Source organism: Ambystoma mexicanum, chromosome 3q (genome assembly GCF_040938575.1).
Source record: "Ambystoma mexicanum isolate Mex_15411 chromosome 3q, UKY_AmexF1_1, whole genome shotgun sequence".
Lineage (NCBI taxonomy): Eukaryota > Metazoa > Chordata > Amphibia > Caudata > Ambystomatidae > Ambystoma > Ambystoma mexicanum.
In genome coordinates this window covers 183,450,779-183,465,966 of record NC_090926.1, presented here as the reverse complement: position 1 = coordinate 183,465,966, position 15,188 = coordinate 183,450,779, and the positions used below count along the sequence as shown (strand labels likewise).

At 46.7% G+C, this 15,188-nt stretch overlaps 1 protein-coding gene across 1 annotated transcript in view; it reads left to right on the top strand.

Moving 5' to 3' along the window:
• Window positions 1-15,188, top strand: part of LARP4 (La ribonucleoprotein 4) — a 615,863-nt gene that overhangs the window by 427,601 nt on the left and 173,074 nt on the right. Inside the window, exon 11 of the mRNA XM_069653450.1 lies at window positions 2,049-2,282. Coding sequence (XP_069509551.1) covers window positions 2,049-2,282 — 234 coding nt within the window. The remainder of the gene's footprint in view (window positions 1-2,048; window positions 2,283-15,188) is intronic.

Below are 15,188 nucleotides of genomic sequence, written 5' to 3'. Positions count from 1 at the left end.
GCCGGTCTTGCCTTTGCCTTAGTAACTTTCTAGACACAGCACATACTCGTTCAATAGGGTGTTGAAGGGGTTACTTAGTATCCCCTTTGTCTAGCTTCTCATGTAACATTTTCCTGACTGGCTGGTGGCAGTGGTATGCTTGTTACGACCATTATGGGATTTTACCAAAGGTTGGGTTTCTATTGCCAGGAGGTCAGGGTTGTTGTAGTGCACCCACAGGGTACTGCATACAATCTTGCCTCACAATCGGCAACAGGATCTGCAGAACTGTACAGGAACAGAAGTCAGATGGAACCATTTCTTCTAACCAGAGGTACTGTAAAGTCTAAACTTACCTCTTGTTTAGCCTTGCTTGCTGTCAGTTGTAACCATTCTTGGTTACCTTGCAGAGTTGCTATCGCTTTGGCCCTCACAAGCCTCCCAGCTTGTGGCCCTTCAAGTGTTCTATTTTCTACATACTATTCTAAAAACATTGTGCAAGACTTTACATGTCCTCTCTCCCTGAGAGACTCTTCTTTAACTCTGACTTTGTGCTTTGGCTTTCCCCCAGGAAAGGGTTAATTTACTCTGCATTGGAAGGTTCCAAAAGTACTTAACAGGTTGTGAATTATTTGTTAACCTTTGTTTATTCCCCATCTATCTTTTACACCAATCTCAGTATTACTCTAAATGTACCAGTGATAAATTGATGTCCAGTGTCCTAGTTATTTGTCACCTGAGGGTGTAGGAAGTGTGGCGTACCACCCCCAATGGGTGTCCCCTGATTTAGAGTGTTTTGAAGTGTATTATAAGAGTAACCTATATTCTTCCCTTTTGAAGAATGCTTATATAACTGACTGAAATACATTATTTTATCAAGAAATCTTGCGTGTAAGAGTGTATTTGAATATCTAGTACTGTGAAACTGTCACATTACTGCTCACATTGACCGCTCTTGAGATGAGCCTAGGTGCTCAGCCACACTAACAACCTGTGTAGTTCACAACTATACCAAATGTTGGGTCCCTGTTGTCAGGAGGTCAGGATTATTGTAGTGCACCCAAAGGGTACTACATACAATCTTGCCCAACAACTTGTCTAAAATGTAATGGTCTACCCACAATGGAGATTGTTGCCACCTTTCAAAATAAGCAATCAAACGCTAGAAGATGCTGGATGAAACATTATTGCAAGGATGTGGAATCTTTTAAAGAATGAGACCTCAAATACCACTCCCCTTACCTAGGTATCTGTGCCGGAGAAAACATCTGGATTAAAATTATGCACGGCAATGACTGTTACCTAATCCACTGCATAATTTCTGTTTTGGTATGTGATTGCTAAATTCTTAGTTGCAAATGACGGGCCAATTTAGTCAGGATGTCGCCATGGTAATTTATTATCTTTAAGGTTAAGTTTGTGATGTGCTGTTATTTTACTGAATATTCTACAATAAATTAGTATGTTTTATTTTCCTTTGTTCTATGTACTCTAAAATTGAAGAAAAAAAGCGATCAAACAAATTAAGGCAAGTTTACCGCAGTCCCTGAAATCAGCCAGGAGCTAGACCGAAAGCAGATCTGCAGGGCAAACGATAACTTGACACTCAGATTAGATGCTGGCAGAAAATTACCCGGCTGAGGGTGACGACTTCTAAGAGTTGTAGGAAGCATGTACACATACTACAGGGTTAATGTTACTGTAGCGCCCCTGACCATGTTGGACTTTCTCAATGCAGGTTGAAATACCCTTGACCAACCATTGGGTGGCAGACTGCACAGTATTTTGGTTAGCTAAAACATAGAGCCAAAAGGACTGTGACTAGTACATTTTAAATATATTGTTGATCTTGTCCATCCAACTCGAGGCTTTCAGGTTAGATTCAAGATTGCTTGAAGACTAGGAGTTTGTAATTACTATGGTAAACTATGTATTATGTTTAGCTGGCCGAAAGATGGTGCAGGTGGTCAGGTTTGATAAATTTTTGGGGGCTAGGTGTGCACTCAACTGAACTATAGGTGATCTGTAGTTCCTTGTAAATGATGTACTAATCAGTTCATTCTTCACAGTGTAAAACCTCACTTCCGATCATCCTCGAGCAATTCGGAACGTTCTGGAGAGGGCAGCACATCAATTACCAGTGTGTCGATAGGGGAGGGACCATTAAATCGCACAAATTCCAGACATTTTCCAGCTGAGCGACATTCAAATGTATTGACTGGACATCAAGATCTCATCTTTTCACCAAAGGACTCCCCGGTAGTGCAGCTGGAGCAGAATGGTGGTGATGTCGGCAGGGGCAGGTATGGACTCCTGTTATGACTATTGTTTTTTTTATTTTGCATTTACTGAAGACTGTAATTTGAAGCCGAATAGGCTTCCAAAGTATGCAACACAGAGGTCAGGTAGTCTGTGGGGAAAGATCTTTACATTAGAGCATTGTCTGAATGATGTAGGGAGGTTGAGTAATTCTGGTAAAATATACCAGGGATATGGCAGCCATAATAAGCTTATTTCTGATGCTTGTTAATCTGCGTAGAATCACATGCTGTGCATATGGTCCGACAACCAGTGGTAACCGCGGAGAATTGCATCTTGTCTTTCAGGGACCGAAAGGGGACGTTGGCACCGGTGTCTGTAACACTATCCCTATCGTGACGTGTAGGGTACCCAAAATCCCTCACGCGCCAAGATCCTTCAGATTGTTTTTTTTTTCTTTTTCGCCCAGATAACTGGTCGCCCTATAGCGGAGCTCTTACTAGAAACATTGTTTACCTTTACCGAATTGTCGGTTATTTCTGCGTTAAGTATCTTCGGTCACAAGAACATCTTCGACAAAGACTACGTGAGATTCGTCTACGGCTGTGTATTTCGGCGCCTAAAATCCGGCGGCAGGATTTTCCACGTGGTTGGGCCCTCTGGCTGACCTATACAGTAGGGAGAGTGGGGGTCGGGGTGGCCATATCGTGGTATGTCTTTCCTCCTTCCCCTCTTTTCCCCTTTGGTCTGGCCATCCTTCCCTTTAGCTATGGAAAGGACTCCTTTTAGATTCTGCCCTAAGTGTAGGGTTAGATATCCTTGGAAGGACTAACACAGGACGTGTAACGTCTGTCTCCTCCTAGAGCACAACGTGAAGTGGTATGCGGTCTGCAAACTCCTTCGGCCTAAGACCCCTAAAGAGCGCCGTGTAAAGCGGTGGGCCGTGTATGGTATGTAGCGGGTGGAACTCCCTTACCCCACTGCCACACCCGCTCAGAGTGACGGGGGTACTTCAGATGACCAAACATCTATAGACCTTGAGGCGGACATTTATGTCTGCCACGCCTGTCCCTGACCCTTTAAGACCTGACTCTGGTCTCCCTACAGGGACAACACCTGGCGACAGGGGCGTACAAGTGCATCACAGTAAGCAAACCACCCCTACACCGTTTTCGACGTCTTCGCTGAAAAAGGTGAAAGCGCCAACAGGGCAGCCGAAATCTTCGCTGGTTTCCTCAGATCGTTCAGATCCAAAGCCTTCCCCGCATCCGCAGCAGCATCTTGCGACTGGGCAATCAAAATCAAGTAAGGGCGCTAATCCAAAAACTACGCATGTCGGAGCGCGGAAATCCGACGGTCCCAAAGGCCGCGGTAGGCCCGAAAACTACGGCCAGGCCTCTACCCGGAAAACCAATCTCTAGGCCCTCTAGCGCCGCGGAAGGTAGTACACCTACCGATAAACCATCGGAGCCACTGTCTCAAGTCGATTCAGCGACTATCGAAAGCGGCATTGAAAGAATTAAGGCAGCGGTGTCTTACCCCGGTTCCGCCTAAAGTTATGGGACAAGCCACGGAAAAAATGTCCGATGCGGATTGGGATCCCGATTCTTACGAAGATAGTCAAGAGCTTCTTTCCGACACCCTAAGACTTTTTGACGCCGTAGGGTGGAGAACGCCGTTCTTCGATCTGTAGGGCCGCTTGGGTCCACTAAATGGACTACAGAGAATTTCGAAGGGTGTATGGATCAGCTGAAGAAGGTTATCAGTTTTTCTGATCATCCTTCCCCAAAAAGGGCTTGGTTAGACCCTAGTCTCTAAATTCAAGATCAGTCTTCTCCCTTTCAGCAGGAAGATGTTGTCCACATGGACACATAGGGACATTTATAATGAAGAGGAAGAAGCTTCATTTCTACAAAGTTATGAGGAAGAATAGGATACTATGGACAACTGGGAAGAAACCCAGCAGGAAGGTCAGGACCCCTGGACACAGCAAGATCAAGACAAGCCTCTCCTGTAGTTGACCAAAATTTTAAAATGTCCACTCAAGAGGCTGTGCCTGAGCAGGATTTTGTAGAAGATATCCTTAAGGAGAAACCTCCATCTAGCCAGGCCAACCCCCCTCCTTAATTCTACTAAGAGAAGGGTGGCCCCCTCATTGGTATCACCAGCTCAAACTCGGGCAGTGAACCCAAGAGTCGAAAAATTTAGTCCTTCCCCTTCGGACCCTCTATACATTAGAGGGCACGCTGTCCCAGATTCATTGGTAGTGACTACCACTCGGAAAAGGGCAGGGGTACCCCTTGCCACGGGGGAATCACTGCCAGACAAGGAATCCAAGTGAGTGTATGCCCTTGGCAAACGCGTTACGTCAGCGGCCGCATACACTACACGGATTGCTAATACAACACTATTGGCAAGCTATGCTGACGCCCAATGGAACTTGCTCCAGGAAAGCCTCCAAGAGGTTCCTGAACCCGCCAAATCAAAGCTTCTCCTTTGTAATGGAGGGAAGACAAGTTAATCAGCATGTGATCAAGAACACCCTGGACACTGCGGAAACTGCAGGCGGGTCTCTGGCCCAACGGACCCTACTAAAGACACGCTTGGCTGCTTACCTCCAGGTTTTGAACCAGAAACTCAAGCCTCCCTCATCAACAAGCCCATTGAGGAGTCTAACCTCTTCGGGAAAGCACTGGATGAGGCTTTGGAAACAGCCAAGAAGGAGCATGAGACTCTGAAGTCTCTGCAACAGATCACACAGAAACCTTCCACCCAGAGGGGTAATGACTCTCGGCGGTCCTTTCGAGGGCAAGCCCGTGCTGGTCAAAACCACTACGGCACAGGGAATTTCAACTCGGGACACACTTATGGAAACACTGTGTACTACCTGTCAAAGGGTCAGACACGGCAAAGGCAGAGGTAGAGGCCCCAATCAGAGAGGAGCCACAGCCTCTGGTCAGAAATGACCACCAAATCCAGGACGCCTCCCATGCCCCCCCCCCCCCCCCCCCCCCCCGAGTCAGGGGGCGATTAACATCTTTCCTCATGGCATGGGAGGGGATGACTTTAGACCAGTGGGTCATAAAGATGGTCGCCCACGGTTACTGCGTGGAATTCGCCTGACCTCCACAATTCAGACCGCCACGCTCACGGCGCCTTTCACCGGACCATCTGGAGATCCTGAATCAAGAGGTGGAAGCACTGCTGGGAAAGGACGCCATAGAAGCCGTCCCTATTCTTCAGGTAAACGAGAGTATTTATTCAGTGTACTTGTACCCAAAAAGGATCTCACCATGCGCCCTGTTCTAGAGCTTCGCCCAGCGAACAAGTTTATAAAACCCCAGTAGTTTTGCATGGTAACACCGCAGGAGGTGATCCCATTGCTGAAACAAGGACTATATGGCAACATTGGACATGAAAGATGCATACTTTCATATTTCTATGTTGCCAGCGCACAAATATCTAAGGTTCATGATCCAGGACCGGCATTACCAATTCAAGTTACTCCCCTTCGTCATTGCGTCGGCGCCAAGGGTGTTTACCAAAGTCCTGGCAGTGGCAGCACCACACCTGTGCAGACAATCAGTCCCAGTTTACCCTTACCTGGACGACTGGCTCATCACGGGGGCTCGTTCGCATGTTTTTCGAACACCCAAAAAACAGATCTCCTCTTCAGTCTGGGTTTCTTAATCAACAAAAAGAAATCAAGTTTAGTCCGAGAGGGTTCAGAACATGCAGGTTCAAATCCCTCAATAAGTAGCCAGTTGGGAGGTGACGGTGCGCAAGGCCATGAGTTTGCTAGGAATGATGGCGTCATGCATATACTTGGTTCCCCACGCGCGGCTGCGCATGCGTCCCATGCAAGAGTGGCTCAACAGCCAGTGGTGTCGGGCCAGCGAACAATGGGAAGATCTAGTAGTCTTGCCAGCCCTCGTTCTCTCTGCAGTGGTGGTCAAGAGAAAACCTTTTGAAGGCGATGACCTTCACCACCCATGCAGTGGAAGCCACTCTCACTACAGACGCATCTCACGGGGTGGGGCGCTCATCTGCTTCAGCAGACAGCGCATGGAATTTGGTCCACTGAAGTAGCGTCCAACCATATAAACCTACTGGAACCATTGGCAGTGTTTAAGGCTTTGAAGGTCTTTCGGGTGCAACTGCAAGGGAAGACAGTGCTGATTCTAACGGACAGCACTACAGCTATGTATTACCTGAACAAACAAGGGGGCACTCACTCTCCAGGGCTATCCAAGCTGTCACAAAACATATGTATATGGGCTCTCAAACACTGTTTCTGTTGTCCCAAAATGTTCCAGGGGAACTTGGTCTTCTGGCAGACTTACTCAGCAGAGATTTTCCTCTGCCCGAAGAATACGAATGGCGGCTACACAAAGACATTGTGTCCAATGTCTTCGCAGAATGGGACTTCCCAGAGATCGACCTGTTCGCAACTCAGGAGAACGCCCAATGCCAAGACTATGCCTCCAGGTACCCCCAGAACCGATCCAAGGGGAACAGTCTCTGGATAACATGGTCAGGGAAATGTGTCTAAACTCCCAAACCCCCCTCCCACCCCACCCCCCCCCCCACACCCCCCTCCCATCCCCGACTCCCTTTCTCAACAAGATAGTGCACAAGATGCACCAGGAACCAGTTACCATAGTACCATAATGCTGGTGGTCCCCATGTGGGCCCGCCAACCCTGGTTCGCTCACCTGATGGAAATGTCCCTCTCCCCACCAGTGAAACTACCCTGCCCGTACAACATGTTGTCTCTGGACAAGGGGGGGGGGAGACCATACACCCATACCCACAAACTCTGAACTTAGCAGCACCTACAACTCCCTCGGAGGTGCATGGACATACTCGGGGAAGCTAGAAAACCAAATGCACGTTATTGCTATGCCAGCAAATGGAAACGTTTTGTTATCTGGTGCAATTCCAAGGGCGTCAATCCCATTGATTGCTCACCCACACACATTGTGCTGTACCTAACCCATCTGTTTGCCACTGGGTTAGTCTTCAATTCCCTAAAGGTTCATCTGGCTGGATGGGCATCTAAATGTGGTTTTAACCAGGCTCATGGGAGCTCCCTATGAGCCTATGCATAAAGCAATTCTAAAAGACCTGAGTTATAAAACAGCCTTCCTATTGGCTATCACTTCTATCAGAAGGGTTAGCGAACTACAGGCACTTTCTGTTCTAGACCCCTTTGTTACAGTCCACAAGGTAAGGTAGTTCTGCGCACACATCCCAGTTGTGCGCCTAAATTCATATCAAAGTTCCATGTGAACCAATCAATCGAACTACCAACTTCCTTCCAGAACTCTACTAGCATAGCCGAAAGAAGCCTGCACACACTAGATGTGCGCAGGGCAGTCATGTTCTACCTGGAAAGAACTAAACCACTGAGGAAGACCAAACAATTCTTCGTTTCAGTGGCAGCTGGTAGAGAAAGGGATCATGTCTCTAAATCAGCTATCTGAAGGTGGATTGTCCAATGCATCACACTGTTACACTCTTGCTAAGAGAACTGCCCTTCAAGCCTAGAGCACATTCTACTCGAGGCACTGGGGCATCCATAGCATTCATTGCAAATGTTCCCCTTGAGTCCATTTGCAAAGCAGCAACCTGGAGTTCTGTACACACCTTTACAAAACACTATTGCCTAGACACTCATTCTAGGTCCGATTCTCAGGTGGGACAAGCAGTACTAAGATCTTTCTGTACTGTTCCTTCTCACAACCCACCTCCAACTCCTACTCGATAGTCTATGCACGGCATGTGATTCTAAGCAGATTAACAAGCATCAGAAGACATGCATTACTTACCTTAATAGCATTTCTGATGATTGTATCTGCTTAGATTCACATGCACCCTCCCTACCTCCCCGCTCGGGGTGGAAGGAACATGGACGTCTTACTTTCTCTTTATGTACTCTCAATATAGCCTTGGGCTCCATCATGGCAGAAAAAATACAATCAGAGGTCACTCAGCGCGTGAGGGATTTTGGGTACACTACACATCACGATAGAGATGGTGTTACAGACACGCCTATGCCGACGTCCCCTTTCGGTCCCCGAAAGACAAGATGCAATACTCCGCGGTTACCACTGGATGTCAACCATGTGCACAGCATGTGAATCTAAGCAGATACAATCATCAGAAATGCTATTATGGTAAGTAATGCATGTTTTAGCATAGACTCTGAGGCCAGTGTTCACACATTTACAAATTATAATGGTCCTGAAAGCAGAATGTCTGAGGTGGGTTGTGCAATTTGGATCGGGGCAAGGTGGTGGGGGTGCGCAATCGCCTGCAGTGGCATTTGTGGCATGTTATGAAGTGTTTCATTGAAGATTGCTTTAATGGCTGTGGTGTGGGGAGGGGAGCCGGGTCAAGCATTACAGGTGGGTGTTAAATAGTTTATCCTTAACACTGGTTCGGGGTCCTTTGCTATATCTTCCCAATTGGTACTACTAGCAATTTCCTTACTACCTCCAGTGAGTGGGAACCTTTTTCCACACCCACAGAATCTTACTCTTTATATGGGTGTCAGTATTTAGACTCTCCATAGTGTCTTAAAGTTAACCTTTTGGCAATAAGTGCCTGTTGCTGGGTTGCCCTAGAGGCTCCCCTCTTAAACTTTCTCTGCCTAGCCTTGAGAGAACTATTGTTTCCAAGGGTAGAAAGGATCTTTGGATCCCTTTTACATTCTATTTGGTGAAACCTGCACACCCAAACTTATGTGGAGTGCTTGGGAGATGCATTGTATGACCTTTTTATATACTAAAACTGTAACAAATCTGTTACAGGAACAAGCTTCCCTTCAGTGGCTGGTGGCAGTGATACCTTCTATTAATTTGGTGCACCTTGACCACGGGCTGTGTACACAGCTGCAGTAAAGGCCCTGAATGGTGCTCATTTTGCTATTTCAGTGTTTCCTGTCCTTTCCTGTTCCTTCCCCTGACAATCCGGGTGGGAAATTCCTTTCTGTGATTTTTATCTTTGGCAGGAGTCCCCTGGACTACCTGCCCAGGCTCCAGTCTGTCTGTGAAGGCAGGAAGTGAGCGAAGAGCCCAAATGTCTGCAGCCCTTTGTCTTCCTCCTTGCCTAAATGGGGACAAATCCCAATGGGATCCCTGAATGGGCAACCAGACCACCCCTTATTGTAAAATGCAGGGAGATAATGCAGAAGTTGTGCTGTAGTTCCTGTTCATTACTGTTAACCTGGAAGCTGAAAACAAGTCCACCACTGAGAACCAAAACCGAAGAGAATGATTAAGGAAAAGCAACAAACTATTTCCAGCGACTGGATAGCCTGCTGTGTAAGCGGAGCCTGCTGTAGCCCTTCCTTCCAATCGACCTGGTGACTCCGAAAATGTCAACCCTGACCCAGAGTCTGGTGTGACCCACTAGTCTCAAGAATACCTGCATTTTGAGCCATCGCGTGCGTTTCTGCGACCTTGCAGGGCTGCAATACCCCAATACCCTGCGACCTTGAGCCATTGTGTGGTGCGCGGTCTTCTGAATCTGTCGGGAACTTCATGGGTATCCTGCTGTATCTCCAGAGACACAAATGGTCTGACAAGTCCCCTCAACAGAGTGCCAGACCTTTGTAATGATGAGAATTCAACTGTGATTTTCTGTTTTCTGTGCTCCTTGAAAAGGCACCAAATCCGCAGAACCGTATTCAGCCGCGAGGAGAACCTTGCCTAGAGCCTTCTCCATTGATCCCTGCTGCAGTGTTAAGCAAAGTTTGCATGCAGTACCCTCTGGGACCACTACACACAACTATGACTACAGGTGTAAGCAAAACCAACCTTTGGTAAAAGTCTATCAGTTTTTGGCAGCGAGCTGAGCAGCCAGGTTTATCTCAAGAGGGAATGTGAGCTGCAAGGGTGTTGGAGGTCTATAATCACAAGTATTCAGACACTTATACTCAAGGTTTCTTGGTAAAACACTTATTAATTTATTAGTCAGTTTGAAAACATTCACTAAAAGGAGGCAATCAATATCACACAAACATACTACAGTACTTCACACTACCATGTTCTTAGCCATTTAAACTACTTTGAAGGAGGAGCACAATGGCATTCAGAGCATTTGAAGTAGGAGAAAAAAGGCATGTTAATAGAATTAATATTACAGTTACTCTTAAACAGTGCAAATAGTTAGAGTTCACCAGAGCAGTTGGTCCAATACAATAGGTAGGCCAAAGTCAATGGGCTAGAGTCTTGTATAGGTAAAAACGGTTCTGGTAGTTAAACGGAAAAGTCTTTCCCACGGTTCTTAGAAGTAGTTCATAGAAGAAAGATTCATATGTCGGGTCACAAGCTGACTAAGCCTGCAAGTTGCCAAAGTTTCACGCTCTTTCGCGGTGAGCGGTTAAGTTTTCTCGGTCCGGTTTTCACAGTACCTTATGTTAAAGAAAAATATGCAGCTGAAGACTACTGTTCCTCAGTCCCTGCTGATCTCTGTTCCTGAGCCTCAGTATGGGGACAAGAGGTAGGATGTCGGGGGACTCCTGCACTGCACGGGGTCTGATCAAAAAGCAAATCTTTCATTCTGGTAGCTGTAGTCGAACATAAAACTGGGGTCCTTCTCCCTGGCTATTCAGTTTCCTGCAGCACTCTAAGGAAAATACAACTTGCTCCCAAGAATGGTATCCAGGTGGCTTACAAGTTGAATGGTCCCACCATCTCAAAGGGAGAAGTTGTCCTTGAGGGGCTTCTCTGTCGAGATGAATTTGACGATTCTGACCTGCAGCAGTGCTTCACCGGGCAAACAAATGGTCCAGAAGTTGCAGCAGCCGTCCTCTTCCTGCTCTTCAGTTCTTTCATTCCAGTGGTAGACTGCCTTCCATGCCAAGAGACTCCTTTTTATCCAGTTTCCTTCCTTCCATTCATTCCAGCCTAGCTGCCACTCGCCCAGAAGGGTGGCTCTCCTTGCAGGACAGTAAGCTAGCCAATCACGCCAGAGTGCATTTGGGTCTCCTAGGAGACTAAACAAAGGGAGTTTGGGGCACCTCCCTCACTTCCTGCACGTGCAGACACTCGGGCGCCAGAGGCGGTCTTCAGTCCTGAAGCCTGCCAAAGGCAAAGGAACAAAAGGACCAAACCTGGTTTGGCGCGCAGAGACAAACTCTAGAAGGACATTTCCAAAAAGAAATGGCGAAAAAAGACTGGGACCTGTTTAAACAAGGGGGGCTCAGACGCCATCTTGAAAAAACATGACTCGCGCGGTTTAACGCTACCAGTGTTCGCTGTCGGGAAAAATCATAGTTTGTTGTAAACCACTGCCACCAGCCATTTCGAGAGGAAAGGGTAGCATTTGACTGCTACATGAGTTTCTAGACGACATGGGGGGATACTAAGTAACCCCTCCAGCACTCTATTGTAAGATAGGGTGTGCTGGATCTAGAAATTTGAAAAGACTAGTAAAGTCAATTTCACTTTACTTTCTCTAGGAAACGATTTATCCCAGAAAAGGTATTTAAACCTTGGGACAGCATAAAAGGCTTCCCCTGTGTCACTGCACTGTGGGTGCTGTATGACGCACATGAAAAGATGATGCCTGTGAAGTTATCTAAAACGCCATAATCAAAGAACAAAATAGTAAAACATTCAATATACGAGAGTGGGGGGGGGGGGGAAGACTTGCTCTCTCCAGGTAAAAAAAAATCAAGTCCTCAAAATCCAGGAACGTTGCTGGGGGTCTCTAAAGTGAAGTGAATTGGCACATTTGAGACTTCTCCCTAACATGGAGCATGACAAACTCCATAGGCATCTTTTACATTGTCACAAAGCACCTTCAGTGCAGTGGCACAGGGAAGTCTTTCAGATTTCCCAAAGGTTTAAACGCCTTTTCTGGGATAAATTACTGTTTCCCAGAGCAGTGAAGTGAAATTGACTTTACTTATATTGGTATCTTTCTAGACCCAGCACACACTATCTTACAATAGGGGGCTGAAGGGGTTACCTAGTATCTCCTGTCTAGCTTCTCCTACACTTGACCTCCTATTCCACCCATCTGGTGGTTTCCGTGGTCCCCCTACCCCCTCGATAGGCCATGCGCCTCCCTCTCCCTTCCCGCATCCATTTCCTTATTCCCCGGCCCTCCCCGCCTCCCGCTCCCGCCCACCCCCTCCCATTGGTCAATCCAACTCACGCTCGGAGCCTTACGACCCGCGTGCCTGCCCCGGCTCCCTTAGCCCCCCAGAGCCAGGTGAGTGCAGCCGCCTACACTTGACCTCCTATTCCACCCATCTGGTGGTTTCCGTGGTCCCCCTGCCCCCTCGATAGGCCATCCGCCTCCCTCTCCCTCCCCGCATCCATTTCCTTATTCCCCGGCCCTCCCCGCCTCCCGCTCCCGCCCACTCCCTCCCATTGGTCAATCCAACTCACGCTCGGAGCCTAACGACTCGCGTGCCTGCCCCGCCTCCCTTAGCCTCCTAGAGCCAGGTGAGTGCAGCCGCCTACACTTGACCTCCTATTCCACCCCCCTCCCATTGGTCACATCAAGAGGACTTCCATTCATAGCCAATCTCCCCAGGGCAGCCCCTGCCCGGCAGCCCCATCGGCCAAGGACGGCTCCAACTAGACGGCTCCAGATCGTACCTGCAGGTATCCGCAGGAGAAGCAAGAAGCCAACAACAAGTAAGTGTGGCAAGGGCAGGGCCAGAGGCAACTACTTCAGGCCATACTACCCTACCACCCCTCTAACTCAGCATCAATCCCTCCATAGTCAAACTCGGAATCCCAGCATTGCATTGTTCCCAATTGCATTAGCAATGTTCCCAATTTGGATTTAGGTGCTGCGCCCAATAGCCTCTTTGAGGAAAGTTACATTTAGAAGTGTTCTCAATTTGCATCTAGAAGTGTTCTCAATTTGCATCTAGAAGTGTTCTCAAATTGCATTCTTGAAGTGTTCTCAAATTGCATTCTTGAAGTGTTCCCAATTGCATTCTTGAAGTGTTCCCAATTGCATTCTTGAAGTGTTCCCAATTGCATTCTTGAAGTGTTCCCAATTGCATTCTTGAAGTGTTCCCAATTGCATTCTGAAGCTGCGCGCAAACGCCTCTCTGAGAAAAGTTGCATCTAGAAGTGTTCCCAACTGCATTAGCAATGTTCCCAAAGTTCCCAAGTTGCATTTAGAAGTGTCCCCAACTGCATTTAGAAGTGTTCTCAATTTGCATCTAGAAGTGTTCTCAACTGCATTTAGAAGTGCTCCCAACTGCTTTTACTAGTGTTCCCAATTGCTTTTAGAAGTTGCACCCAATAGCCTCTTTGAGGAAAGCTGCATTTAGAAGTGTTCTCAACTGCATTTAGAAGTGTTCCCAACTGGATTCTGAAGTTGCGCCAAATAGCCTCTCTGAAGAAAGTTGCAACTGCATTCTTGAAGTGTTCCCAACTGCATTCTTGAAGTGTTCCCAACTGCATTCTTGAAGTGTTCCCAACTGCATTCTTGAAGTGTTCCCAACTGCATTCTTGAAGTGTTCCCAACTGCATTCTTGAAGTGTTCCCAATTGGATTCTGAAATTTAGGTGCTGCGTCCAATAGCCTCTCTGAGGAAAGTTGCATTTAGAAGTGTTCCCAATTACATTAGTAGTGTCCCAATCGCTTTCTGAAGTTGCGCCCAATACCCTCTCTGATGAAAGCTGCACTTAGAAGTGTTCTCAACTGCATTTAGAAGTGTCCCCAATTGCTATTACTAGTGTTACAAATTGCATTTAGGTGTTGCGCCCAATTGTGTCTCTGAGGAAAGTGGCATTTAGAAGTGTTCTCAACTGCATTTAGAAGTGTTCCCGATTGCTTTTACTAGTGTTCCCAATTGCATTTAGAAGTTGCACCCAATAGCCTCTCTGAAGAAAGTTGCATCTAGAAGTATTCCCACTTACATTTAGTAGTGCTCCTAACTGCATTTAGCAGTGATACCAATCGCATTCTGAAGTTGCGCCCATTAGCCCCTCTGAGGAAAGTTGCATTTAGAAGTGTTCCCAATCACACTAGCGGTGTTCCCAATCGCATTCCGAAGTTGCGCCCAATAGCCCCTCTGAGGAAAGATCCATTTAGAAGTGTTCCCAACTGCATTAGCAATGTTCCCAATTGGATTTAGGTGTTGCGCCCAATTGCCTCTCTGAGGAAAGATCCATTTAGAAGTGTTCCCAACTGCACCTAGAAGTGTTCCCAACTGCACCTAGAAGTGTTCCCAACTGCACCTAGAAGTGTTCCCAACTGCATTTTGAAGTGTTCCCAACTGCATTTTGAAGTGTTCCCAACTGCATTTTGAAGTGTTCCCAATTGCATTTTGAAGTGTTCCCAACTGCATTTTGAAGTGTTCCCAATTGCATTTTGAAGTGTTCCCAATTGCATTTTGAAGTGTTCCCAATTGCATTTTGAAGTGTTCCCAATTGCATTTTGAAGTGTTCCCAATTGCATTTTGAAGTGTTCCCAATTGCATTTTGAAGTGTTCCCAATTGCATTTTGAAGTGTTCCCAATTGCATTTTGAAGTGTTCCCAATTGCATTTTGAAGTGTTCCCAATTGCATTTTGAAGTGTTCCCAATTGCATTTTGAAGTGTTCCCAATTGCATTTTGAAGTGTTCCCAATTGCATTTTGAAGTGTTCCCAATTGCATTTTGAAGTGTTCCCAATTGCATTTTGAAGTGTTCCCAATTGCATTTTGAAGTGTTCCCAATTGCATTTTGAAGTGTTCCCAATTGCATTTTGAAGTGTTCCCAATTGCATTTTGAAGTGTTCCCAATTGCATTTTGAAGTGTTCCCAATTGCATTTTGAAGTGTTCCCAATTGCATTTTGAAGTGTTCCCAATTGCATTTTGAAGTGTTCCCAATTGCATTTTGAAGTGTTCCCAATTGCATTTTGAAGTGTTCCCAATTGCATTTTGAAGTGTTCCCAATTGCATTTTGAAGTGTTCCCAATTGCATTTTG